The following is a 25,693-nucleotide window of genomic DNA, read 5'->3' on the forward strand; positions in this document are numbered from 1 at the left end:
TGAATTCATATATTTAGATTTTCTGTAAAGCATTTGATTTTATGCCACTGGATATTTTGATTAATAAACTAGAATGATATAAAATCAATACGGCACACACTAAGTGGATTTAAAACTGGCTAACTGATATTTCTCGATGTAATTGTAAATGAGAAATGATTTGCATTTCCAGTGTAGTTCTTCAGGGATTGGTTCTTGTCCATGAGCTATAAAACACTTTTATCAATGACCTGAAAGAAAACATAAAATCATTACTGAGCAAGTTTTCAAATGACACAAAGACGGGGAGAGAGGTAAATAATTCAGACAGTTCATGGGTACAGAACAAGCTGTATTACTTAATAAATTGGATTCAACCTAAGGATACTCAGAATAGCTAAACATAGGGCTGCCTGTGGCCAAGGAATGGGGGTGATTCTTGCAGCATGGAGAGCTCAGTTCTGGGAAGGCTGAAAAGGCAGATCCTTTTGTGTCACAAGATCATACTGTGAGACTGTGGTTAAAAGAACTAGCGCAGTGCAAGTGTGTAGGAGGAGGGAAATCTTTATTAAAGAGTAGAAAAGTTGCAGCTTTCCTCTTTGTCAGTAATGCAGTGGCTACTCCAGTTCATCCCAGTTCTCACTTCCTCGCCTTAAAAGGAGGGGTTGAAAACTGCAGTGAGTCCTTAGAGCAAAGCTGTGACAAATGAACTAGAATGGACTTGTAGTTTTTCTGATTTTGAATTATTTATTAAGGATATTTTGAATCAAGTTTAAAAATCTGGGTTTATACAAATACTGCCTGTACTGAAGTGTTTTGTGTATTAAAGATTGTTTATTCATTATTGAAGCGGTGCTTGTTCTCAGCACCTTCTTCCCCTTAGGATGCAGCAGGTTGGACTTGATGATCTTAAAGGTCTCTTCCAACCTAAAGGATTCTATGATTCTATGAAACCTGAATGAAGGAACTTCTTCAGAAAAATCCCACTTGCTGTGCAGATTTTAGTGTTATTTTGGCAATAAAGGTTCGCTGATATAAAGGCAATTAAAAGGATCTAAAGGAAGATGCTGCAGAAAGTTCTGTTCCCCCCATTGCCAGATTCTTAACTCTTCTCTTGTACTGACAGGGGATTAATTTGACCCCATAGTGAGGAATGACAAAGCACTCATGGCACAGAAGAATGAATCGTTTTCTTCTAGCGTTGCTCCATGGACTGGTCTAAGAGGAGAATCGGGCAATTGCCACGGTTGGGGATAAAAGAGAAGTGGAGTGAACTCATCCTTTTGGTGGCAGTTAGCTCAGATGTGTCATGAAATCATCTTCTGTGTTCCACTCTTTAAGGCTACATCAACTGTAAAATACATGGTAGAAACTGAATTATAGGAAAAAAAACTCTCTTCGTGTTCTGATGATAAGGATCTCCATGTGGTGTCCAGTCTGGCATCCTCTAAAATACCATCAGTGGGTGTAGGGTGGGGCACAATGAGGGAGAGGTAGAAGAAAGGCTTTGGCAGTATCGTTTCTCGTCCCCTTGCCAAATGAATCAACTCAGACATCAACATCTTTAGTATTTTGAGTCTTCAGATGAAAAGAGTCCTCTCAAGTTGAGCAATTTCTCAGAAAGACAATTGAACATCAGGAGAGCCTTGAGCGGCTTTGAAGGGCAGTAGTGAAAGCATACATGAGAAGAACCTACCCCATCTGCAGTAGTGTGATTTTTCTTCAGAGTCAAGTTGTGAAAACCTAAAGAGTAGTGGATAACAAGATAAATTTCTGCAGTGCTGTGACTTGAATGCTAAGGGCACCATGCTAGTGGAGGTGTTCCTCTAAAATCCCTTCCTGCCCTACTGCTTGTAGGGGAGCCTGCTTTGTTATTCTGAAACAGTGTAACTGAAAGGTCCTTCTGGGGGCCTTTCCAGGTTGGAATACCAAATAAACCAATTGCTTTTCTGTAGTATTCTACCTCTGAGAAAGAGTTCTGCTGTAAAATGTGGAAGACTCTGCCAAACAAAATTAATGACAGAGCCCTGCAAGAGTTGACTTGTTTGTGAGGGGAAATTTACTTTGCAGTGTCATGAGGGCTAAAAATGGAAACCACCTGGTTCATGTGGAGAAAAAGAAGAGCTTGTCCTTGGTTATTTTAACTCAAAATAATGCTACTTATGTTCAAGACTTCTGGCTTACCTGGTTCATCCCTTTTGGGCTCAGTGGGTGTTGGCTTAAGAGAGTATTTTCTTGCCTGCGTGGTGTTCTTCCTTGCTGAGAAGCTGCTGGGCTATGAGCATGCTATCAGCATAGGACTACCTTAGATTTTTGCCAAGAATGGTTAGTGTGCAGCAGTTGAAGGCAGTATTTCACCAACAGGGACTCTGTCTTTCACCGATGATGACGTTGCATTGCATTTCTCAAAGTGGCTGTGACTTTGTTTTCCAGATGCCTTCCAGCTATAATTGGGTCATGTGCACATTTCTTGCATCTGTTCACTTGTTCCTTAGAGTCGAGTCTGAGGTTGGTGGGAAAAGACCATAATAACCTTCAAGGGTTCCCACTGGTGAAATGTGAATCTTTTTAGAAGTCCACTTCTTAGGCCCATCCAGTTGAACTTCTCAGTTTGTATCTGCTAAGACCCCAAAACATAATCCAATTTCTATATTCATACCTAATTGTACCTTGTGGCTACCTCAGTTGCTTGAGTTATTCCAGAAAGATTACCCTAACAGAACAAGAAAGCACTATGTATTAGGAAGATGGATTTCCTCGAATGGCAGAACTTCTCTGAATAAGTGGATGTGAAATTCCTGTGGTTCCAACATCTGAGAACTTTGTTTGGATGCCATTCAGAAACAGAATACATTGATTCCTAGTTACGTAAGCATTGCCTTGTCACAATGCTATAGGTCACTTTCCTGATAGTTTCTACATTTACAAATGTGACATTAACAGGATTACTTGGGATTCTTTCCCATACTTCCCAAACACTGGAGGCCTGAAACTGTTGAAGAACTACATCATTCATCTTCTGAAGCTCTTGGAGAGCTCTTGGAACTTTCTGCTTGATTTGTTCCTATGTTCTTCAGTTAGAGCATTTGACTGTCTTTCAAATAACATGAGCTTTTTCATGTGAGATTGACAGCTCTAAATATACAATAAAGGGTTCCTCATGACTTTTACTTCAGCTGGATGTGCTGCTTTATGTAGTGATGGTTTTTGAAGACCACTGCTTGCCCTACCGTCGTGAGGTTGCTCTTGGAATTCTTTTCCACTACTTGGGAAGAATCTCCTAGACTGTGTTCTGGTATTTTCACCCTTACATCTGGCTCATGAGAAGGTTACAACGTTTCAATTTACCAGCTTTCTAAGTTGCACACTTAGTGAACCTTCCTCTGCTGTTCGTTAGGTAACAACTCTTGGTCTTCCTAAGAAGATAAATGGTTCTGGATTAATGTTTCTGGGTAAATGTTTCCTTCTCCATTTTTCTTCCAACAACATTAGGAAGAAGTACAGCATCACGTCAGAAAGATGTTAGTTTCGTGGTCTTGAGTAAAGTTTATCCAGGGTTGGGTTTTTTTTTTGTTTGTTTGTTTTGAAACAGTCTGAGTATCAGCAATGAAAATAAGACCCTCAACTAACCAAAAAAATAGTGAATATGGTGATAGTCATCAAGTGAATTGTCCTATTGAACTTTCCTGAACACAACATACAGAAATGTCAAAGAAATGTGTGGAGGGATCTACATTCTGCCTTTAAGAGTTCAGAGTTCCTTCTGTTCAAAGCTGTTTACTAGAGTTGCTGGTGGGTTTGGACACTCGACGTCTGACAGGAAAAAACCTACTGTTTATTGGGAGAAAAATATTCTAGCAGTCAACCCATACCATTCTGTGATTCTAAACTCAGCTGTTCTTTTTAGGGTCGTGTGATAAAGGGGTCCTACAAGTTCCACGCCATTATCACAACATTTGAAATGATCTTGACTGACTGCCCGGAGCTGCGTAACATTCCATGGCGCTGCGTGGTCATTGATGAGGCCCACAGGCTGAAAAACAGGAACTGTAAGCTTTTGGAAGGACTCAAGATGATGGACCTGGTCAGTGTGTACAGTTCTCACGCTTGTGTCTTCTGTGTCTTTGTTGCTCCTGATTTATGGTTCCATCAAAAAATGGTGGAGTCACCATCCATGGAGGAGTTCAAAACATGTGTAGATGTGGCACTTGGGAACGTGGCTTAGTGGTCATGGGAGTGTTGAATTGACAGTTGGATCTGGTGATCTTGGAGTGCCTTTCCAGCCTTGGTGATTGCGTGGTTCTGTTTCAAGCTGTGTGACCAGGTGACCAAGCAGGACTGTGAGAGTTGAACTGCTGTGCATTAATGTCAGCCCTGATGTTCAGTTGTTGGGTGGCCATAAGGGGCTTCTTTCAGATTGACTGAGGAAGGGAGAAGCAAGTTGGTTTCTGATGCTTACGTAAATATCTATTGCATTATGTGCACAAAATATGTGTACTAAACACAGAAAAATAACATGATGATTTTAAAAGATATTTACCCTTTGAAAGGTGAAATTTCTCCTTTTTTTGGCTTGAAGATTCTTTAAAAATGTGAGAGGAATGCAGTCATGCTGTTAATAACTGAAATTCAAATTTTTTTTTTTCTGATACGATTTAAGAACCATAAACATCAGCTTACAAAAGCACTGGTGACCTATAGGTCACTTTTTAGTATCTTTTCCCCTGCTTATTAAACAATTTTTTTCTTGAAGGAGACTTGAGGCTTAATAAGTGTAAGTTTGTCAAAATGCCATGTACAATTTATTCTCCTTATTATAGTTGCTGTTAGAGGAAAGCCAAGCTTATAGGTGGGGCTATAGATGGAGATAGGGGATTTTTCACTTCAGTTCTTGTTCTCCTACTACTAAAGTTTGGCCTTGGGCTAGTTGCTTAACCTCTTTGGGTTCCTCCCCTAATGCAACATGCAACTTTTCCTCTTGCCTCTGCCAATCTCACATTCTGGTGTGTAGGTGGACAGTAAGACCTTGCTTCAGGTTCTCTGTTAGAAGCTTAGACTTGCCCTGCTGAGATTCATGCTCTGAGATCTTTTTGGGGGTGTGGTAAATGGGTGGATTTATACTGGAAGCAATGGGATAAGTTCAGCTATTACTTTGCTAGTTAAAGTTCATTGTGTTTGTGAAAGGGCTGGGGTGTTGTGGATCAGTAAAAACTCTTGTAGCTGGAGGACTTCTGAAAGTGCTTTCAGTAGTGAAGGATTTCTGGGCTATTGCTGCAGGAAGGCCAGAATGCAAGTTAGATATGTCATGGAAAGTGCTGTTTGAGTAGTTGAGGGTGGTGAGAGGAAACAAAGATGAGAGATACAGATAGGTGAAAAAAAAAAAAAGATAATTTTGTGTATTTCTCCATTGAAAATGGTTGTAGATGGATTTGTAGGCAACTGTTTCTTAACCTTTCAGGAGCATAAAGTGCTGCTTACTGGAACCCCTTTGCAAAATACAGTAGAAGAGCTATTTAGCTTGCTTCACTTTTTGGAACCGGGTCGCTTCCCATCAGAAACCACATTCATGCAAGAATTTGGTGATCTGAAAACTGAAGAACAGGTAAACTTCTGCACTCTCACTTTTCTCTTTCGATATTGTGAATTTATCCATGTTATTATAGTTGAGCTTTGTTACTCGGTTTTACTAGTAGGACCTATTTCCTTTTTGGAAGACCACAGTAGTTTTATCCTTGGGTATTTTTGGTTGTTTTAATTTTGTTAAGTTTTCTGCTTTTGACCAAAAGTCATCTTGCCTTATCACTAGTTATTTTTTTAATCCTTTGTCTCTTGGTGATGCAGAAACAGGGAGTTTCCCCTCATTAAAACATGGTGTTTAAAAATGAGGTGACAGTGTTTTGTAATGGTTACTGGGGGTAAATACTTCCAGAATTGCTTGTTCACTCTGTTCAAAGAATTAACACCTCAGTTGACATTCTTCCTTGAGCACCAATATCAGAGTGAGGGCACTGTCCTAACTTTACTCTAGAGTTATTATCCGAGAGTTTCATCGATGACTTCTGTACAAACAAGAACGTATTTGAAGCCTGATTAAGCAGGAGGCAAACAAATGGAGGGAGATTTTTTTTTTTTGACTGAGAAGCAGATTTCTCAAGCTGTCCAATAAAAGAAATGAAAAATCAATGCAAAATGAAAGACCCTCAGTGCAGCATGTTTTAGATCTAAAGTGTAGAATCTTCTTATGATCATACATTAAACTTAAATTTCTTCTTGTATATATGAAAGTGCTCTTAAAAGTCAGTAGGTAGCAGTCACATCACCAAATGAGAATGGCTTGCATTTGGCCCTTTGCACCCTCTGACAATCTAACTTCACAACTGCATGTGATTTTATGTGCAGCCTTATGTTGGTTTTGCCCGAAAATTCAGTTTCTGGTATTTCTAACTTTTAACTGCTTGAATTTGTTAACTTTCTTTGAGAGCAGCTCTTTCATGGGTTGCCGTCTAAATAACAAAACGGCTCTCCCCTAGCCCCTTACCTCCTGGAAAAATCATAGCATGTCCCAAGGGAATAACAGGATATGTTTCCACAGATTGTGCAGGCAGTTGCGTGCCAGTCGGAATGGACTCTGACCTGGTTGGAAGTGAGCCAGCTCTGATCCAGAAGCCATGTAGGCCTGTCAATACTGTGTTTGAGCTGCAGCTAATCTATTTGAACTCTCAACATCACTTTTGTCTGGCCAGCTCAAAATGTCAGCAAAGCAGAACTGGAAATTTTTGAAGCCCTACATGGAAACAGCACTAAAATAATGTCACCAGCCATGAGTGGAATTGGAGCCTGGCTTGCTTGGGCCAACAGGTTTTGGAAGGAGCACCTTCTCTGCTGACACAGCATTAGATATTTTTGGAATTTGGTTTATCTTTCAAGTGATGGGAGAGATGATGTGCTAATGACTTGGATTCTCTTCTCAATTCCTTGCAGTCCTATTCCATGTATTTTTTCAATTGTTTGCCTCTCTGTACTAATTTATCTGTTTTCTCCTGAAGTTGCTTTATTACTAAGAGATTCATGTGATGACCAATTTCAAAGTGAATTATCAGCTCTTAAACCACTTAGGTGGTTTGGACTTTGAGAGACCACCTTAAACAACCTAAATGCCAGTTTTTCTATATGGAATACGTTTGAGCTTTATATGTAAGGGACTGTACAAAAGCTTGACAAAACTTACTGCTTGATTTTTTGAGGAAAGTGGACATTTCTTCCCCCCTCTCCCATTTATGATGTGTCTTGGAAGTATGTGCTGCAAAGCCTGGAGACACTACAAATTATCTGTGTGCTAAAAAATTTACAGAAATAAAATGTTTTCATTTGGACATCAGGCCTAAATCGTTCTACTTCAGTCGATGTCAAAGCTAGGGAAGTAAGAGAAGAATTAAAAGCAGACATATGAAGGGAAAAAATAGCATTAAGCAGGATGTTCAGTGGTTAGAAGTTTTAATTCAGTTATTTATTAAATGCTTATTTCATAGGTGCAAAAACTCCAAGCTATTTTGAAGCCGATGATGCTGAGACGCCTCAAGGAGGATGTGGAAAAGAACCTGGCCCCCAAAGAGGAAACCATCATTGAAGTTGAGCTGACAAATATTCAGAAGAAATACTATCGTGCTATTCTTGAAAAGAATTTCACATTTCTTTCCAAGGGTGGAGGTCAGGCAAATGTACCTAATCTTCTAAACACTATGATGGAGCTAAGAAAATGCTGCAATCATCCGTACCTTATTAACGGTAGGACTCCTGGTTTTCTCCTCCTTTGAAGAACAGTTGTAAGGAAGTTCACTAAATTAGAAATGCTGTTGTAGTGCATCTTTCTATTGCTTTTAGATTCTTTTAAGTGTGGATATCTGCATTGAAGACATCTGGCCTGCTTTTCTCCAAGGCTTCCTAGCCCTGACAGTGTTGGTTGTGTTGAGTTTTATTTTGTTATTTCTGACAAATGAGACTTCCATTACGATGCAGGTTGTTGGATACTGGCATAAATACAGCAATTTTTTTTTTTCAGTTAGAGTTAGCTGCTACTTATTTTCTTGCCACAGAACATAAGATAGTAGCTTGCTGCTTTTATGGCTACACCTTGTCAGTTCATTTTCCTAATTTAACTAGTAAGAAAATATTTGCAGGAACATCAACTTGGACTTTAATGGCTAATCCTGTTTCTCAGCATGATGCTGTTGATTTTAGATCCGGATTATCTGTGGCCAGCACTATAGAATGGTAGAACAGCCCAAGTCAGAAGGAACCTATAAGTACCACCGAGCCCTGCTCCTTGCAGGACTACCTAAAACTAAACCACAGGACTGAGAGCATCATCTAGATGCCCTTGAACTCTGCCAGTTGTGATCCCTGGGGATCCTGGTCCAGTGACTGACCATTTGATGACCCAGTAGCTGTCAGAATTGTGCTAAATTTGCATGGGTTGCTCAGAGCAGATCTTCCAGTTGAGGGTGTAACAGAAGCCCCCGTGCAGGGTTGTGTTCTGTTAGTTTTTTGTTTCCCATCTCCTCTTCCTTACCATGATTTATGCTGAGGTTGGTTTAATGTTGGTTATAACCTTCATGATGAAAGACTGTTTTGTTTAAGAGCCATATGTGATTTCAGGGTGGTTTTTTTTTTTTATTACTATATGACTTCCATCTTGCAGTGCTTACTTTTTGTTTCTTGACTTTTTTTTGTTGTTTATATGGGGAGAGGGGGGAAGTGCTTACACTGATTCATGAAATGACATCTAATTATATTTCATGCACAAGTAATTATTCCAAAGACATGATAGAGGGTTAGTCCAAAGCACTCCAGCCCAGCCGTGCTGGTGGGCTGCTGAGTTTCTACGCTCAGATGAGCATACAGCAGAGGAGCTTTGTGGTTCTGGTGTAGGGCTTTTTGTTTGTCAGTTCTTTGTTTTAACTTAACCCACTATACAAACTTGTTCACCAGAAAATGGTTCAGGATGTTCAGGTTGTGAGCTTCTGAACCTGATGCTTTTTACATTTCTTGGTTTTTTTTACAGTTAGTTTTAACCTTGCTGTTATTTTTTCTTATTTCATGTTTGCTAAAAGGAATAATCTGACTATTTTGCTGCTAATTTGTTTGGTCAAATAGAGTTAATGAGTAGTGCTTGCAGGATTGCCTGCAGCAGTGATTTGGGTTTTTTTTCTTTTCCTCACAAGTCTTGATTCGTTTAGTGTCTGTTAGAGGCTGCTTTATACAGCCAGGTGTCTATACAGAAAATTTCAAGTATATTTTGATGTATCTTAACCCTAATAAAGAGAGGTGGTTTTATTTCTTCAATGCTTTGCCTCTGTAAAACTTTTGTGACTTTCGAATGTTTGGACTCGATGTCATGCAGCAACATGATGGGTGGGTCGAGCCTTCATATTTGAAAGAAAAATAAATCTTCTTAGTAGTGTGGAGAGGGAACTATAAACAAGCAGGTCCAGGATAAAAAATACTCTGCATCCTGTAGTTGAGTCTGAGGTTTTGGTTTGTTGATGGACAATGAACATCTTTGTGCTTAGGGTGATGGCACAAGCTTATTGCAGTTCTGCCAAGAGGTCTTGCAGTGCCAGCGTGTAACCTCGCACGGTGTCCTTCTGAGGAAGGATTTGCTGCAGTAGCAAGTTCTTGAGACTTCATTGCTTTTATAAAGGGGTCTCTGAAGCCTTCTCATTTTGTTCCAAGTCTGCTGGTTCTGTAAGCAAGCAGTGCTGCACGCGTGTTTGAATATCCAAGTGGAACACTCTGTGTTCTGTTTTGTGTCATAGTTGCAAGGAGGCCTTCTAGTTCTTGATGTCTTCTGTGGAGGGGAGCATGGTGGTCTGCTGAGACTGTCTTTCAGTAGACTTCTTGAGGGAGTTACTGCATTTTGGGTATTCTCAACCAACTTGGGCAAAGCATTCTCTGTCATTTCTCTTAGAGCTGGACTTTTTCTTTTCTCTGTAACAACCGTTCTCGGGTATTTCTACATCGTTCCTCTTTTTCCGTCTCCAAGAGCCAGCAGTGGGGAGTGCCTCTGTGCTTACACATCCTACAGTGTGGAACATCAGAAAGGTTTCTTACTCTGTTCTTTAGGCCCTCTTGTGCCCTGGAAACCTCTCCTAATTTGGAGTAGAAGTAGGGGGTTTTCTTTAATGGACCAAGCACAGGTTCCAATACCTTCCATTCATCCCCTACTAAAAATCAGCCAGGACAGGAACTAGTGTTACAGCCCTGAGTAACTTTTGGGTAACAGACTACCAAAGTCCGTCACTGAATTGCATTTGTAGTAGAAATAAAAAATACAGAGTCGTCTTCTACAGGGTTTAGCAAGAAGATACTTGTTGAAAGAGCAGATTTTTGAGGTCGTGGTCTGTTATGGAAGTGGGTCTTGCTGAGACCAAGCTCTGATGTGGAAAATCCCCCATTGCTCAGACCCGTTTGTGGGTTCGTTGTGGTGAGCTTTGCTTAGGTGGTTTGCTTTTGCAGATGGTGTGTTTGCATATTGGTTTACTTCATAGTAGTGAAACTTCAATTTGGATATCACAGTTGAGTAAGAACTAAATGATAGACAGCAACTTCAGTGATCTTGGTTACATGAACTACTTGACAGCCTACTGTGTCCTGGAATTGCCAAAGCTCAGTACAAAATCTGAGGCTCACTACCCCAGGTTCTGCCCGTTTTACAAGATGGGAAACGATACGATTGAAGGCAACTTGAAGGAGTCTTTGATTGTGCTGTTTTCACATGGCTTTATGTTTCATATGTGCAAACCATTTGGAGCAGTAATGCTTGGAACAGGGAATCCAGAGAGGGAAAATTTGGGAATGTTAAACTACCTTCAAGTGTGGTCCCACCTTGCGTCTGTTGAGTACTGTAAAAGCTGGCAGTGCATGTGTTTTGAGTAGGAGGAAGCTGTCAGTCTACTCAGGGTAGTATCTAGTGGAGACACCACACTGCAGCAGGTGCTGAACTGCCCATCACACAGGGGGGGTTTGCCCATTTATTTACAGGCATCTACTTGGAGCTGGGACGTGAGAGATGCACAGCAGAAGCCTGGCAGGAAGTGGTTCTTCCTCCCTCCCCCAGCCCTCCCACCTTTCCCTGTGCTATTCAAGAATCTGAATATTACACAAACCAGAAATACTTTATAAATAACATTTTGTTTAAAAAAAAAAAAAAAAAAAAAATTTGAAAAAGACCGCTCCAAAGAAAGATTTATTTGGGTGTGAAATAAGCTTAGAAGGAAGATTCCTAACCTTTTACATAGCCAAGAAGTAGGAATTTGATAATTCATGGAGTAGTCCACTGTTTGTGGAAGTGATGTAAAAAGTGGAATAAAAGCATGGGACAGGTTGAAGAGAAAACTTCAGCTTGGTCTGGAGCATTCAGAGAACAAGCAGTATGAGGAAATATTTGCTGCTGTGCAGATTCATAGGCAGAAGAAGTGGCAAGAAACAACTTTTGACTAATTCTTGAACAAATATGGATATCTTCATCCTACTGCACAAAAAAACCCCCAGATTCAGTGAGAAAAGCAAGGTAAATAGAAGGTAAAATAATGTTTTCACAGCTGCTTATTCCCCTCACACCCCCCAAAAAGAGGTTTTGTTCATTGTTTGGATTTTGATTCTGTAATTAATAATGGAAGGAGCAAGTCCAGCTCATGCACATGATCAAGCTTGAGTTTAGAGGCACAGCCATCAAATGTGATTTGTATTCCTTCTTTTTTCCTTTGGAAATGATACTTTTTTTTTTCCTTCATGTTTCATTTTTAAAAAGAACAGAAAAGCCATTTGATCAATTGGAATATAGTTTCCTTTTTTCTTTTCTTTTTTTACTTAATTTTTAATGAATTTCTGCACATGGAATAGCTGCACAGATTTATGTAGGAAAGGATTTACTCCTGTTGAAAGAAGTGGAACAAAAAAGCAGTGCTGGAAGTTACTTTTTCTTCATGCTGTGTTTGTGTATATGTTTGCTTTAAATTTAAGCTTAATATTCTTTATAAATGTTTATTCTCCTAACGGTTAAAACATTCCCTGGGTTTCCATAGGGTACTGGAGGCGAGCTCATTGTTTATTAATACACCCCTTTGCGGTGTTCATGTATTGCTGTCCAATCTTTGCAGGTGCTGAAGAGAAAATTTTGGAAGAGTTTAAAGAAACACACAATGCCGACTCTCCAGATTTTCAGCTCCAGGCAATGATCCAGGCTGCTGGCAAGCTAGTGCTGATTGACAAGCTGCTGCCAAAACTGAAGGCTGGTGGCCACAGGGTGCTTATCTTTTCCCAGATGGTGCGCTGCTTGGACATACTGGAAGACTACCTCATTCAAAGACGGTGAGAGCAACAATAAAATGCAATTCTAAATAAACTGTGCTTTCCTCAGCAGCCACAGTATTTAACCTGCGAATAATCTGCCTTGAAAGGGGCTGAAATTCAAACACTTTACAGTTTTTTCAGCAATGAGCTGACTAAAAGGAAAAGCACACCTGTAAGTTGCAAAAGCTGATATTTTTCTTTCAGGTGAATAGAGCTTTAAAGCTCTTAGTTTGCTACTCAGTTAAAGGCTTTGGCAGCTCTGGAGTTTTTTAGCTTAAGCCTGAATGTTGTGTTTGTTTGTTTTTTTTTGTTTGGTTTGTTTTTTTTTTTGTTGTTGTTGTTTTTTTGTTTGTTTGTTTGTTTTTGGTTTTTTTTTGTTTGTTTGTTTTTTGTTTTTTGTTTTTTTTTTTATTCCTTGGAGTGAAAGACTGTTCTTTACCAAAAGGCAGAAAGCTGGAGACAGAAGTGGTATGTCTTCCACTGCTGAAGTTAGTGGACACAGGAACAGTCACTCAGTTTGTAGTAGTTCTTTTCATCCCATATTAGTATATTTTTTTTTTTTTTTTTTTTTGTCTTTCCTTTAAATTGCATTTTCTTACAGAGAGCCAATGGCATTGCAGTAAAGTTCTGCTTAATATTATGTCTCTTTATTTCAGGTACCCCTACGAGCGAATTGATGGCCGAGTAAGAGGCAACTTGCGTCAGGCAGCTATTGACAGGTTTTCAAGACCTGATTCTGATAGGTTTGTTTTCCTGCTGTGTACAAGGGCAGGAGGTTTGGGCATTAATCTTACTGCTGCTGATACCTGCATCATTTTTGATTCAGACTGGAACCCCCAAAATGACCTCCAGGTAATATTACAAGAGATTATTTTACTGACAATTTTTCTTTGCCATTTTGCTGTGAAATTCTCTTCACCTATGACAGAAATTATCCATTGTCCCTCTCTTAAAAGCATAAAGATTATAATTTATATTGAAAGCAATAATTTGTAAAGTAAGTTCTCTGCATGGATTACTAGAAATTTTTTCTTCCTTTTGTCATCTATAACTATCTGCCTTTGTTTCATCAGGCTCAAGCACGATGTCACAGAATAGGACAGAGCAAATCAGTAAAAATTTACCGGTTGATCACAAGGAACTCTTACGAAAGGGAGATGTTTGACAAAGCTAGCTTGAAGCTGGGCCTTGATAAGGCTGTGCTGCAGTCTATGAGCGGGAGAGAGAACGCTACTAATGGGGTGAGATTAATACATCAAGGTGCACAATCCACAAACACTGTTAATGCCTGATGCTTTTCTTGCTTGTTTGCATTCTAGCTGAAGGATGGTGCTTTTCAGATGGAGTACAGCATGTATTTTAGAGTAGGGTTAATTAAGGGTAGGGCTCCATGAACTGGCTCGGCCTATCTGATGGCTCACTCATTGCCAAAAAGGGGAGGTGGAATCATGTTCCATCCATTCTCATCATTCCACCCTTTACATTGTGTTGATCCTGGCACTTTTTTTTTTTTTGAGTTCTTCTAGTATAGCCTTTTTGCTATGGACTTTTTTTTTTCTTTAGTGTTTTTTTTTTTTTTTTTTGTCAAATTATTAAGTTAAATCTAATCTCGGGAGATGAGCATTCATCAATGAATTATAAAATTGTTTAAATTGCTTGTATGACTTCACCCTCAGAACCTTGTTGTTCATACTCTTCATTTCATGGTGACTTCAGCATGAATGTTTAATTGACCCACACCACGTTACCTTAGAGTTTCAGTTCTTAAAATGCTAAATAAGAGAGCAAGCAATCTAATTATACTGTCAGATGTACACACTAGCTGATGTCAGGGGAAAAAAAAAACCTCTTACATGTTACAGGTGCAACAGCTTTCCAAGAAAGAAATAGAAGATCTTCTTCGAAAGGGGGCATATGGTGCTCTGATGGACGAGGAAGATGAAGGGTCAAAGTTTTGTGAAGAGGATATTGACCAGATTCTCTTAAGGCGAACACACACAATTACTATTGAATCGGAAGGAAAAGGCTCAACGTTTGCAAAGGTGTGCATTGACATTCAGAGGAGATCTAACAAAATGTGACCAGGATAGTTGGAAGTAGTATTAAATTGCCTTCGGTGTCAATTTATTTTTTCAATGCACGTCTCTCAGGTGTTTTCATCACAAATATTGGGATATCTGTATTTCCAGTCACGATAGTTTCCAGGCTTAGCATTTCTTTATACATCTGAACTATTGTATTTACCAGTGAAAGCAGATATTCTTTGTAACATGCAGTTAAGAAACCAATGCATGTGTTTTCATATTTACTAGGCTAGTTTTGTTGCATCTGGGAACAGGACAGATATTTCCTTGGATGACCCTAATTTTTGGCAGAAGTGGGCAAAGAAAGCAGAGCTGGATATTGATGCTTTAAATGGAAGGGTAAGAGCTTTGGTAGTTCCTAGTACTTTTAAATTGAAGATACCTCCTACCCCTCCTCCTAAATTTCTACGTTTTCACTTCTGCTTTAGAATAACCTAGTTATTGATACACCAAGAGTAAGAAAGCAAACCAGACTCTACAGTGCAGTCAAAGAGGATGAACTGATGGAGTTTTCAGACCTGGAAAGTGATTCTGAAGAAAAACCTAGCACAAAGCCCCGCAGGCCTCAGGACAAATCCCAGGGTTATGCAAGAAGTGAATGTTTCAGGGTGGAGAAGAACTTGTTGGTTTATGGGTAAGGATATACAGATTAAATGTACTTATTGTGGCTAAAGAATGGAAAATAGGGAAATGATACATACAGAATAACTTGCCCTTCTCTTGGACATGTTCACATAATCTCTTACTGTGTAACCTTTACCTCATTACACTGTATCCATGCCAGTGAGTTTTAAAGATGCTATATGAATGTGTAAGTTGCTTATATATATGTTACTTAAAGTATCCGAGTGTCTTACAGATGGCTGTGAGCTCACTGGTAAGGTATGTTGTTTTGTAATGACAGTGTATTTGTTTCTGGTTTGTCACAGTGTAAAGAATTCCTGACTTACCAAGGTTTCATCTCTCTTTTCTGAGTGTGGAGAAGAATAACAAAGTGTATTTGTAAAGAACAATGTGGTTGTCAAATCAACAGTCAGTCTAGAGGTTTTCAGCATAGATTCTGGTATTTTGGCACCACTTAAATTCTGCTATTTGATAGTTTATATTTTTCCCTGTTGGATTTCCCAATTTGAATTTTATCTCTTTGCAAGCAAGTAGCTATATTTGACTGCTAGCACGATGGGCTTCCAAATGCCTTCATTTTAGAAGGTAGCATGCAACAATTGCCAATAACGGATTCCGAGATCGAAGTAAGAATGATTCCCCAGACCCCACGATTGTAGGAACTGGTCGAATTTCCTATTTGTAGCTTACTGGGACCACTGGAGTTAAACATATGTACTTTATTATTCTGAGTGTAGTTCAATTGCAGCTTTACGAGCAGTGAACTTATTGCCTGTTCTGTAAAATAAACATTCTTAACTCTTTGGTGCTGGAGGACGGATTCCCTGACGTAACTCGGAATGCCTTGGTGCTGACACGGGAGGCCCCGACTTGCTTGGTACCAGGGGTTAAGCTGAAAGTCACAAATGAAAACACCAGTGCCCTGGCTGTTGTATTGAACATATTTTTCTTATAGCTGGGGTCGGTGGACTGACATCCTCTCACACGGGCGCTATAAACGTCAGCTAACAGAACAAGATGTGGAAACCATCTGCCGGACGATCCTGGTGTATTGTCTTAATCATTACAAAGGGGATGAAAATATCAAAAGTTTCATCTGGGATCTGATCACTCCAACTGCAGATGGGCAAACTCGAGCTTTGGTTAATCATTCCGGTATGTCTACCACAATCAAATAATGATGCTAGTAAATAGGAAAGAATTGCTTCAGTCACGCTGTGTGTTTAGTTTAAACTATAGCCATTCTGACATGTTGTAGGATCTTGTCAGGTTTTATGAGTCAGGTGGGCTTTGACTTGGTCCGCACTTAAAGGGGAAGTCTCCTGCAGACACGTTGTAGAATGCAGCGCTCTTTTCCTTAAATCAGTTTTGAGCAGATACTCTAATGTGATTTTTAAGTGGCACCTACTGCTGGAGTTAATCTCTTTCAAATTGCCATAAATCAGAAAGCTTGTTTCCTTATGGCCGTTCAGCTTCACAAGACTTTTTACGAGAAATATTTATGTAACACCATTTTCTGGCTAGCGCTCTGAATTTTTGAAGTCTTCACACCTAAATTTGCATGAACGTTTTGGTTGATTTTGTTATTTGCAATTTTCTGAACTGAATTATGTTGCTGTTCGGTTCTTGGTGGTCGTGTTGCCCACAAAGGAATTAATATGGCAGCAATACTTAGCTTTAAATATGTTTTTAATGCAGTTTGAGGTGAGAGCTTTTCTGTTCAGATTTTGCAAGAAATATTGGGGTTTCCTCTAGGTCTGTCTGCACCGGTGCCCAGAGGGAGGAAAGGCAAGAAAGTAAAAGCCCAGAGTTCACAGCCAATGCTGCAAGACGCTGATTGGCTCACGACCTGTAATCCAGATGTATTATTTCAAGAAGACAGCTATAGGAAACATCTCAAACATCACTGTAATAAGTAAGTATTAATTAATACTTCCTTTAGAGGGGTTTTTACTACGTGCTTTTGAAAAGCGTGCAACTACTTCTGGCTATTTTTACTAGAACACGGGGCCATTTAACAGGATGTACGGGCCATTATTACTTTTTAATTTGAGGATAATCATCTTAACAGGTATCTGGATACTTCCGTCAGCTCTTTACGACCGATCAGCACTTCAAACACAGTTTTGAAGAAAATTGTTTTCTGCTTACTAAATGAGAATGGAATCAGATGAGGTTATTCTTTTTATCATATAAAGGAAAGACTGTATCCCCCTGCTGAGTCCATTTCTCTTGACAGTTGGCTATCTTCAAACAAAAGCTGTTTGTTTCTTGCCCTTCTTGTGGGGTCTCTCAAGCCGATGTCATTAAAGTTCTGTTCCTTAAATATTCAACTCAAATATCCAGGTCTTGATTTCCAGCATTTCATGGAGTGGTCCACGTGTGTGGGGGTGTATCTCTTCTCTCTGCTGATTTTCCTCCCTTCCTCTCTCACTCTCCACATCGTACAGAATACTTTCTTTTCTCCATTCTTTGAGATAAAATTCCTCACCGAGCTGTCTTACTTGAATGAATGCCCTGATTGGATTCTTGCAATTCTAAACATGTTGCTAAACTGACAGCCCTTGGGGATAAAGATAATTGTATTTTGATTTGGATGTTAGGTTGGTTTAGTGCTGCAGGAACATCCCTCAAAAGCCTCTCTTACGTTTTTAGCTTTTGTTTTGTAATATCTTAGTTATTCTTGTGTCAGCTTCCTTTGACAGCGTCCTGGTTCTCCAGCTCAGCTTTGCTTACTCATTTTTCTGTTACACTGAGCCTAACCCTTGTCCCAAAAAAATCTTGATTTCAGGTTGGGGGGGGTGGTGTTGGTTGTTCTTTGGGGTTGGTGGTTTTTAGTTCTATACTCTTCATTGTATATGTACCATACAGACATAATGTTGCGTTACCAAAAGGTTGTTGTTGCTTTTGTGATTTTAACATATGTGTCTTACTAATGCTGTTTATGGAAAAGAAATTATTGATTGGAAAAGTACCTGTGGCTTGTCAGTAGAGGAGAGGGGGTGTGATGTGAAGGAGGAGAGGCATTGAAGGGGTTTATTAGCTTGTCTCCAAATGCTAACCAAGCTTAATTTTCAGCTGATGAAACAGATACTTACAGAATTAGGTTAGCAAGTGCACTTCCAAATAAACTGCTTTTGGGTTTTTTTCTCAACTGTTACTCAGATCTGTTATTACATTTCACATCCTCTTAAAGTAATTAAATTCCTTCCTGTAACATCATTTTAATCTCCCAGGTAACATGTCCTCACGACTTGTTATATCAGTTTGCAGACGAGGCTTAAATGCATTTATTGCTTCTGTAATAATACAAGTAGGACAGTTACAAGGATGGGGGGACTGGTAAATGTGCAGGGATGTTTTCAGTTGCTGTCGTTTTCCTTCGGTTCCCAGATCCACTGGGACTGAGTGAATTGTAGCAGCAATATGTTTAGCCCAGGTAAAATCAGAGGTGGAAGCCAATTAATAATCCAAGTCATTTCCTTCAAAACGTAGCAGTAGCAGTTGGCTTTTGCTGGTGTTCTGTCCTTAGGTAAAATGTATTCTGTTCTATATTTTAATATGTTATATGTTAAATATCATATAGAACATATATGTTTTAATGCGTAGGACTCCTGAAAGGTACAAAGAGCCTCTGGTTTCTGGTTGATGTTGGGTTTTTCTTCCCGCTCCTCTCTTTCAGCTTGATGTAACAGCTGTTACTGCTTAATACTAAGATGACAGAGACCCTCAACAGCTTATTTACATAGCCACACAGGGAGCAGGGACACCTTACTGGTCCCAGTTACCATGAGTACAAAAAGAAGCATGTCTGACATGTTTTGAATTGCAGACATGACCTTCATTCCAATCCCGGCTCTTCTGAGGTTTGCTTGAGTAGCATGTGTAAATCCGGGTGTTGCTCCAGTTGCATCAGATCCCTGATGAGGAGCGCTCAGAACTGGTGGTGGTCTAAATTTTTCATGCGAGTGTGTGATCAGATTACTGCCTCCCTGATCACCCATTTGCTGCTCCAGGAGCAGCAGTGACTCAACAGTTGCCGTGAGGGATGTGGGTACAGTGAGAGGGCAGCGGCCGAGTAATCTCCATCTTAGCTGGTCCTGGTTTTACTTCATGAACTAGGCAGCAGGGGGGGCCCTGAATTGGATAAACATTGGAGAGCAGGGTTATTTTCAGGTAGATACTTTTTCTACAGAGATGACCTCTTTTCTAGTCTCCTTGAAAAGCCAGTCTGCCGTTCTGTCTCCTGCCAACTTCAAGTGTGACCACAGCACCTGACAGCGCTTCCAGAAATGGCTGTAGTGTTGCAGAAATGGGGGAAAATAAACACAGGCAGTAAGATTTTTCACTTCCTTGTAGCAGTTAGTTTGCGCACAGGTAAAATTAAATAGCAGTTTGAACTCTAAAGAGTAAGAATAGTTAATATCTCCCAAGGGAAATGGGGGATTATTTTTTTCCCCCCCCGATTCTCGGAAGCAAAAAGTTGTATAATCTGAAAAACCTGACATTCCATATTGAGGGTTTATTGTAAGGTAGTAAAACCAGATTTTATATCTCGTTTATTCCTACAACTTCTGATGTGCTTCCAAAAATGGTATTAAGGCAGCAGCTGAGGAAATTTTATGAGATAATGAAGCAGAACAGTTACTGAAAGCCATCTGCTCAGTTGTTTACAAACTTGCTTCAATACTTCAGAGGCAGTGGTAGAGTACGTGTCTAAACTTCACAAGCTGCGCTAGGTAGAACTAAATGAAATGCGCCGGGGCCGGGCTGAGCTGGGTCCCTCTCTGTGCAGGGGAAGCGGTTGCCAGGCAGGCCTGTTGGAAGCCAGCAGAAAGCACCACACAGAGGTGATTATGTGCCACCATCTGTCACGCTTCAAGCCTACCATACAGCATGGCTAATCAGCCTTGGCAGGATGATGGATGAACAGCAGCAGCTGCCAAAAGCCACTGTTGGCAAACAGTCCTGAAGTTAAGAACTTTTTCCCCCCTCTGCCTTTCCTCTCCAGGGTCCTGCTGCGTGTCCGCATGCTCTACTATCTACGACAAGAAGTTATAGGGGACCAAGCGGACAAGATCTTAGAGGGTGCTGACTCAAGGTTAGTGCAAGTGCAGGTTTATTTGCTGCATTGTGACGCTGGCTCTTAAGCAGCACGCGTGTCGCGATAGCGCGGTGTTTGAAGGTTGTCACATGTCGGCTCTTAAAGGTCTGGTCTCAAGCAGCCTTTTTATTTTATGAAGTGCCGTGGGGGATTTTCGTGGGGGAGGGAACGATGTGAGAAATGACAGAAGCGGATTTTCAGTTCTGCTAATACTGAAGAATTACTCCATCTCCATTTAAAAAAATAAAAAAGAACATACGAAGACCTTAAATGAATCATATTTGGATAAATGTCATTCTGCTCCCAAAGTAATCTAATGTTGGGATTTTTTGTTGGGGTGCATCTTGGGGGATTTTTTTAACCGCCCTAATGATTTTTCCAGGTGTTTCTGTTTCTGTGTTGGGTTTTTCTTTTTGCCCCTTCAAAAATCACATTTACAAGATAGCATGAACCACGTTATTTTTTGGGTTTTTTTCAACGTCCTTATCTGGTAATACCTCTGAGAATGTAAATAATGCTGTCTTTACAGTGAAGTAGATATATGGATACCTGAGCCATTCCACGCTGAAGTTCCTGCAGACTGGTGGGATAAGGAGGCGGATAAATCCCTTTTAATTGGAGTATTCAAACACGGTAAGTGATGTCTCACTCTGAACAAAACTCAGTTGTAAAGCTTTCTGTGTGTGGGACCGATCAGTCATAATATTAACAAGTATTGTTCCAAAGAACTGTTGGCTTGTATCTCCCTTTTTTTTTTCGTTGCCTGCATTAAAAAGCTAATATGAGCCGTAAATATCAGATGCTGTTTTTAAATGTTTGCAGAACATTTGAGAAGAAAACATTCCTTTCTTGGCTGTAAATAAAACAAAACCATATTTGTTTAAATAATGGCCAGATAGTAAGATAGATCTCCATAAACTTTCCTTCCAGCACTGCTTCACTTGCTAACTCTGCCAACCAGTGTCAAAGTGGACGGTGGGCTTAACCTCTGCTATTAATCTGTACAAGTGCCTCCTGGGCTTTGTTCCAAGCAATATTTCACAAATGTCAGTGTTGAGAACTCCCGGCTCCCTTGAGTGGGATGCAGCCTTGTTAACTTTGAAAGGCTGGGGATGCAGAGCTGGCATGATATATACAGTGAGCGATTCCTGATTATAATCCCAATTCTCTAGAGGTCGCAGAGGTATTCTCAGCAGCCCAGCCTGACTAAAGGGGAGAATGATGGCTTATAAAACCTTTCATGATTACAGTTTGGCTTGAGGCTCTACAGCAGTTAGGAGCAGTGTGTTGTAGTACAAATCCTAATTGAATTGTGCTGTTCTGCCTATGTACAGCAGCTCTGTTTTGTGGGCTCAGCTGAGGCAAGTCTAGTCTAAAAATCATTTTCCTGCAGTGCACTGTTGGGATCTGCCATTTCCCATCTAGTCAACTTGGGCAGTAAAAAAGCAAACAGCAGTTTGAAAACCATAGAGGGAACAGTGTCATCTTACTGACATGCATCATCCTAAACCTAATAAGACAGGTTCGTTGGCCTTACGTATAACCCATGTATACAGTGTTTTTGCAGCCTGCATCAAGGGTTCCAGCAGGGCTGGAGCTATAGAAACTGTGTGTGCGTGCCTGTTCCCATTCCCATCTGCACCTCTCCAGTAGGAAGTATTGAATGTGGAGAACCACCATGGAAAAAGTCATATAGGAAAACTTAAAAGAAGTTTTTTTCACTTGTGAAAGATTTTTGCTTCACTTCCTTAAAGACATTAAATTTGATGCTTTCTTCAATATCTGCTATTTGTTAATGCTATTGATGTGGAAATGATGGAATTTACCAATATGAAAAAGCACATTCCATGAACAAACTGGTTATTTCCAGCATGGCAACAGCTCCTTTGTTTCATTTCAAAATAAATAAATTCAGAAAAAAATTCTACTTTGTACCCCTAGGCGTATCCTATTCCCTGTCGGTCAGGGCTTTTTTAAAAACCCTCCTGTCTCGTGCTGTGCCCATAGGTTATGAGAAGTACAATTCCATGCGAGCGGATCCAACGCTGTGCTTCCTGGAACGGGTCGGCATGCCGGACGCAAAGGCCATCGCTGCTGAGCAGAGGGGCACAGACATGCTGGCAGATGGTGGAGACGGGTAAGGGGCACATGAAGAATTTAAGGAACTTTACCAGCGTGGGTTCGTGTGTGGGGCTCTGCTGGCGTCCCCCCTGGGGGTCTGAAGGGGCTGTAAAAAGTGCGTGGAACTGCTGACGCTGTTGAGCATGAAATACAAAGGTGGGACTCGGTGCACTGTACTGGTGGCTTTTGTAGCTGTTTTGCTTTCGTCCAGAAAATCCACTGCCTCTCAAGACCGAGATTCTTCATGAAAATATTTATTTTAAATATTTTTCAGTGGTGAATTTGACAGAGAGGATGAAGATCCAGAATATAAGCCAACCAGAACTCCTTTCAAGGATGAAATCGATGTAAGGACATCCATCTTTCTGTAATTAAAAATACAAATAATTATAACTGGTTCTCCGTGTTTATCTTAATGGACAGCTCTCAGGTTTGAGAGCTACCCCACAAACAAAGAGTGTTTGCTGCTGTTTTGGAGAGATGACATATTTTTCTCCTGAAATGATAACATATGGTCAAAACTGAAAACTAAAATAACTTCTGTCTTCTCCCCAAGGAATTTGCAAACTCGCCTCCAGAAGATAAAGAGGAGTCCGTAGAAATACACCCAAGTAAGACTATAGCAAAGAAATTAAAAAGGCAAAAAAAGGACTGTTTAGTGAAAGCTGGACTGTTTCTGTTCCCACCTGAGGAGATAGGTGGTGCTTTGGGAAAACACCACTGCAAACTTTTTTTACTGCCAAATCTTTTCATGCTTCACATCTTTCAAAACAATTATTTACTGCCTTTGAATAAGCCACATTATGGCTTTCTGGCGTTGTAATTACATTAGAAATTGTGATGATAAAGACCGGATGTTTCATAATGCAGCCGTTGATGTTTTTGCTGAGATAATCTTGGAAGTTATAGATATGTTGTTTCCTCAGTATGGAGGAAAATTGCCAAGTTTAAGTGAGAATAATAAAGTGGAAAATCATACGCGTAGGTGTTTCCTCAGAGGCAGGATGATCTCCTTAGTAATATATTTAAAGATGTGTTGCATTAATTTAAATACTTACAGTATTCATAATATGTTTGCATTCATAACGTTGAATAATAATGCTTCTTGATGGTTATCTCCAAGTGCTTCACAAGTATTTCTGTGCTCTCAGAGTCGGATGGTTGGGTTCTATTTTTTATCTCCTACCAACGTAGTTACCCCACTTCTAATTTGTTTTGCACCAGTATTAATGAGGCATTTATTCTTATCTGATAGAACAGGAATCCACTTATAGCTGTAGAAACTTGGAAATGTTTAGTGATGGTTCTGCAGTGCACAAATACTTCTCTCTTCTCTAGACAAGCACAGTGAAAGCAACGCTGAGTTAGGGCAGCTCTACTGGCCCAACACTTCCACCCTGACTACCCGTCTGCGTCGCCTCATTACTGCCTATCAGCGCAGCTATAAAAGGCAACAAATGAGGCAAGAGGCACTAATGAAGACTGACCGCAGGAGACGCCGGCCTCGGGAAGAAGTGAGGGCACTGGAGGCAGAAAGGGAAGCTATAATAACCGAAAAACGACAAAAGTGAGTTTCTCAGTGATACCTTTCTTGAAATGCTTATTTCAGCTTGGGTGTCACCAGTACCTCTCTTCTGGTCTGAAAGAATAAACTAAGTGGGGGTTGGGGCGTCCAAACTACGTTTGCACTCTGATTTATTCAATAGCCTTGTTTCTCTCGTTTCTTCCTTGACTAGATGGACAAGAAGAGAAGAAGCCGATTTTTATCGTGTGGTGTCCACTTTTGGGATTATTTTTGACCCCGCAAAACATCAGTTTGACTGGAATCAATTCAGAGCATTTGCCAGACTTGATAAAAAGTCTGATGAAAGTTTGGAAAAGTATTTTAATGGCTTTGTGAATATGTGCAGACGAGTTTGCCGAATGCCAGTCAAACCGGATGATGGTAAGTTCTGACTGACCATTGAAATCAACCTTACTCCTAGGGACTGTTGAAACTTCATGCCCAGGTGGATTAATTTTGAAAGGGGTGGACATCAGTGGGCATAGGTCTGTTCTCCCATGTAGCTAGAGGCAGGACCAAAGGAAACAGCCTCAAGTTGTGCCAGGGGAGGTTTAGGTTGGACCTGAGGAACAATTTCTTACCCAGAAGGGTTGTCCAGGCCTGGCTCAGGCTGCCTGGGGCAATGGTGGAGTCCCCATCCCTGGAGTGGTTTGAAAGCCTTGGAGATGTGGCGCTGAGGGACATGGTTTAGTGGTGACCTGGCAGTGCTGGGTTAATGGTTGGACTTGATGATCTGAAAGGTCTCTTCCAGCCAGAATGGTTCTGTGATCCCGTGATGTGGTCGATGTTAAGCAGTAGGAGCGGGTGTCGTTGCAGAGCCGCCTGATCTCTCCACTATGATCGAGCCCATCACAGAAGAGCGTGCTTCTAGAACTTTGTATCGCATAGAGCTCTTGCGGAAGATCCGTGAACAGGTTCTCCATCACCCACAGCTGGGGGAGAGGCTAAAACTCTGCCAGCCAAGCTTGGACCTGCCGGAGTGGTGGGAGTGTGGTAAACATGACAAAGACTTGCTGATTGGTGCTGCTAAACATGGAGTCAGTAGGACGGATTATCACATTCTGAATGATCCTGAACTCTCGTTTCTTGAGGCTCACAAAAACTTTGCTCAAAACAGAGGGACAGGTAATGCAAATCCTGTCTCTTCAGTGAACCCTCTGGGTGCTGGCTGCAGTCAAACACCACCTATTGTCCCATCCACACCAGTGCAAGAGGAAAAGGCTACAGAACAAACGGAGCCTAAAGTTGAAGGGTCTGAAAATCCAGCAGCCAAAGAAAAGTCTGATGTCAAAGAGGAGCCAGATATTGCAGATAAGGACACTAAACCGGACTGTGACGCTGACGCTGAGCCTGGTGCTGTTAAATGTGAATTAAAAGACATAGAAATGAGTACAGACGTAGACCCAAAATCTATTTCTGAGAAAGGTTCAGAAGAAGATGAAGAGGAGAAACTGGATGATGATGATAAATCAGAAGAATCCTCACAACCTGAAGGTAAGGCGTTGGTCAGATCAGTTCTGTGAGCTTAGCATGAGCTAAGCTCCCCTGTGGAGCTTGGGATGGGCTACATGTAGCAGTTCCTTCACCCTTCTGTGGATCAGGTGGCTAGAAAAGCTTTCATAAAACCCCTCCAGCATCAGCAGGGTATTCCCCCACAAGGGACGACTTCCAGGGTAGCTTACTGAGCCAACAGGCACAGTCTCTGTGCCAAACTCAAAGGCTAAGGCCCTGCTCTAGTCATTATTGAACAAAGCCTGAGTTAGAGGTGTTTTGTCAGGCCTGGTTGTCTTAACCCATCTAGTTAGGTTGGCATGGGATGGTTGGGACCTTCTGTAGCTAATGCCTGCTCACGGTTGTTATTCAGCA

At 40.7% G+C, this 25,693-nt stretch overlaps 1 protein-coding gene across 1 annotated transcript in view; it reads left to right on the forward strand.

The window, feature by feature from the left end:
* CHD7 (chromodomain helicase DNA binding protein 7) overlaps positions 1-25,693 on the forward strand; it is a gene marked incomplete at its 5' end in the record, with an annotated part of 47,197 nt that overhangs the window by 14,341 nt on the left and 7,163 nt on the right. The window contains 19 exons of the mRNA XM_008935579.1: positions 3,887-4,063; positions 5,438-5,581; positions 7,509-7,764; positions 12,138-12,348; positions 12,987-13,182; positions 13,404-13,571; positions 14,193-14,372; positions 14,643-14,753; positions 14,843-15,048; positions 15,994-16,193; positions 16,794-16,953; positions 20,050-20,139; positions 20,672-20,775; positions 22,150-22,279; positions 22,538-22,610; positions 22,820-22,874; positions 23,602-23,830; positions 24,000-24,208; positions 24,644-25,348. Of these exons, the coding sequence (XP_008933827.1) occupies positions 3,887-4,063; positions 5,438-5,581; positions 7,509-7,764; positions 12,138-12,348; positions 12,987-13,182; positions 13,404-13,571; positions 14,193-14,372; positions 14,643-14,753; positions 14,843-15,048; positions 15,994-16,193; positions 16,794-16,953; positions 20,050-20,139; positions 20,672-20,775; positions 22,150-22,279; positions 22,538-22,610; positions 22,820-22,874; positions 23,602-23,830; positions 24,000-24,208; positions 24,644-25,348 (3,604 nt within the window). The remainder of the gene's footprint in view (positions 1-3,886; positions 4,064-5,437; positions 5,582-7,508; positions 7,765-12,137; positions 12,349-12,986; positions 13,183-13,403; positions 13,572-14,192; positions 14,373-14,642; positions 14,754-14,842; positions 15,049-15,993; positions 16,194-16,793; positions 16,954-20,049; positions 20,140-20,671; positions 20,776-22,149; positions 22,280-22,537; positions 22,611-22,819; positions 22,875-23,601; positions 23,831-23,999; positions 24,209-24,643; positions 25,349-25,693) is intronic.

Source organism: Merops nubicus, unplaced genomic scaffold (genome assembly GCF_000691845.1).
Source record: "Merops nubicus isolate BGI_N331 unplaced genomic scaffold, ASM69184v1 scaffold92, whole genome shotgun sequence".
NCBI lineage: Eukaryota > Metazoa > Chordata > Aves > Coraciiformes > Meropidae > Merops > Merops nubicus.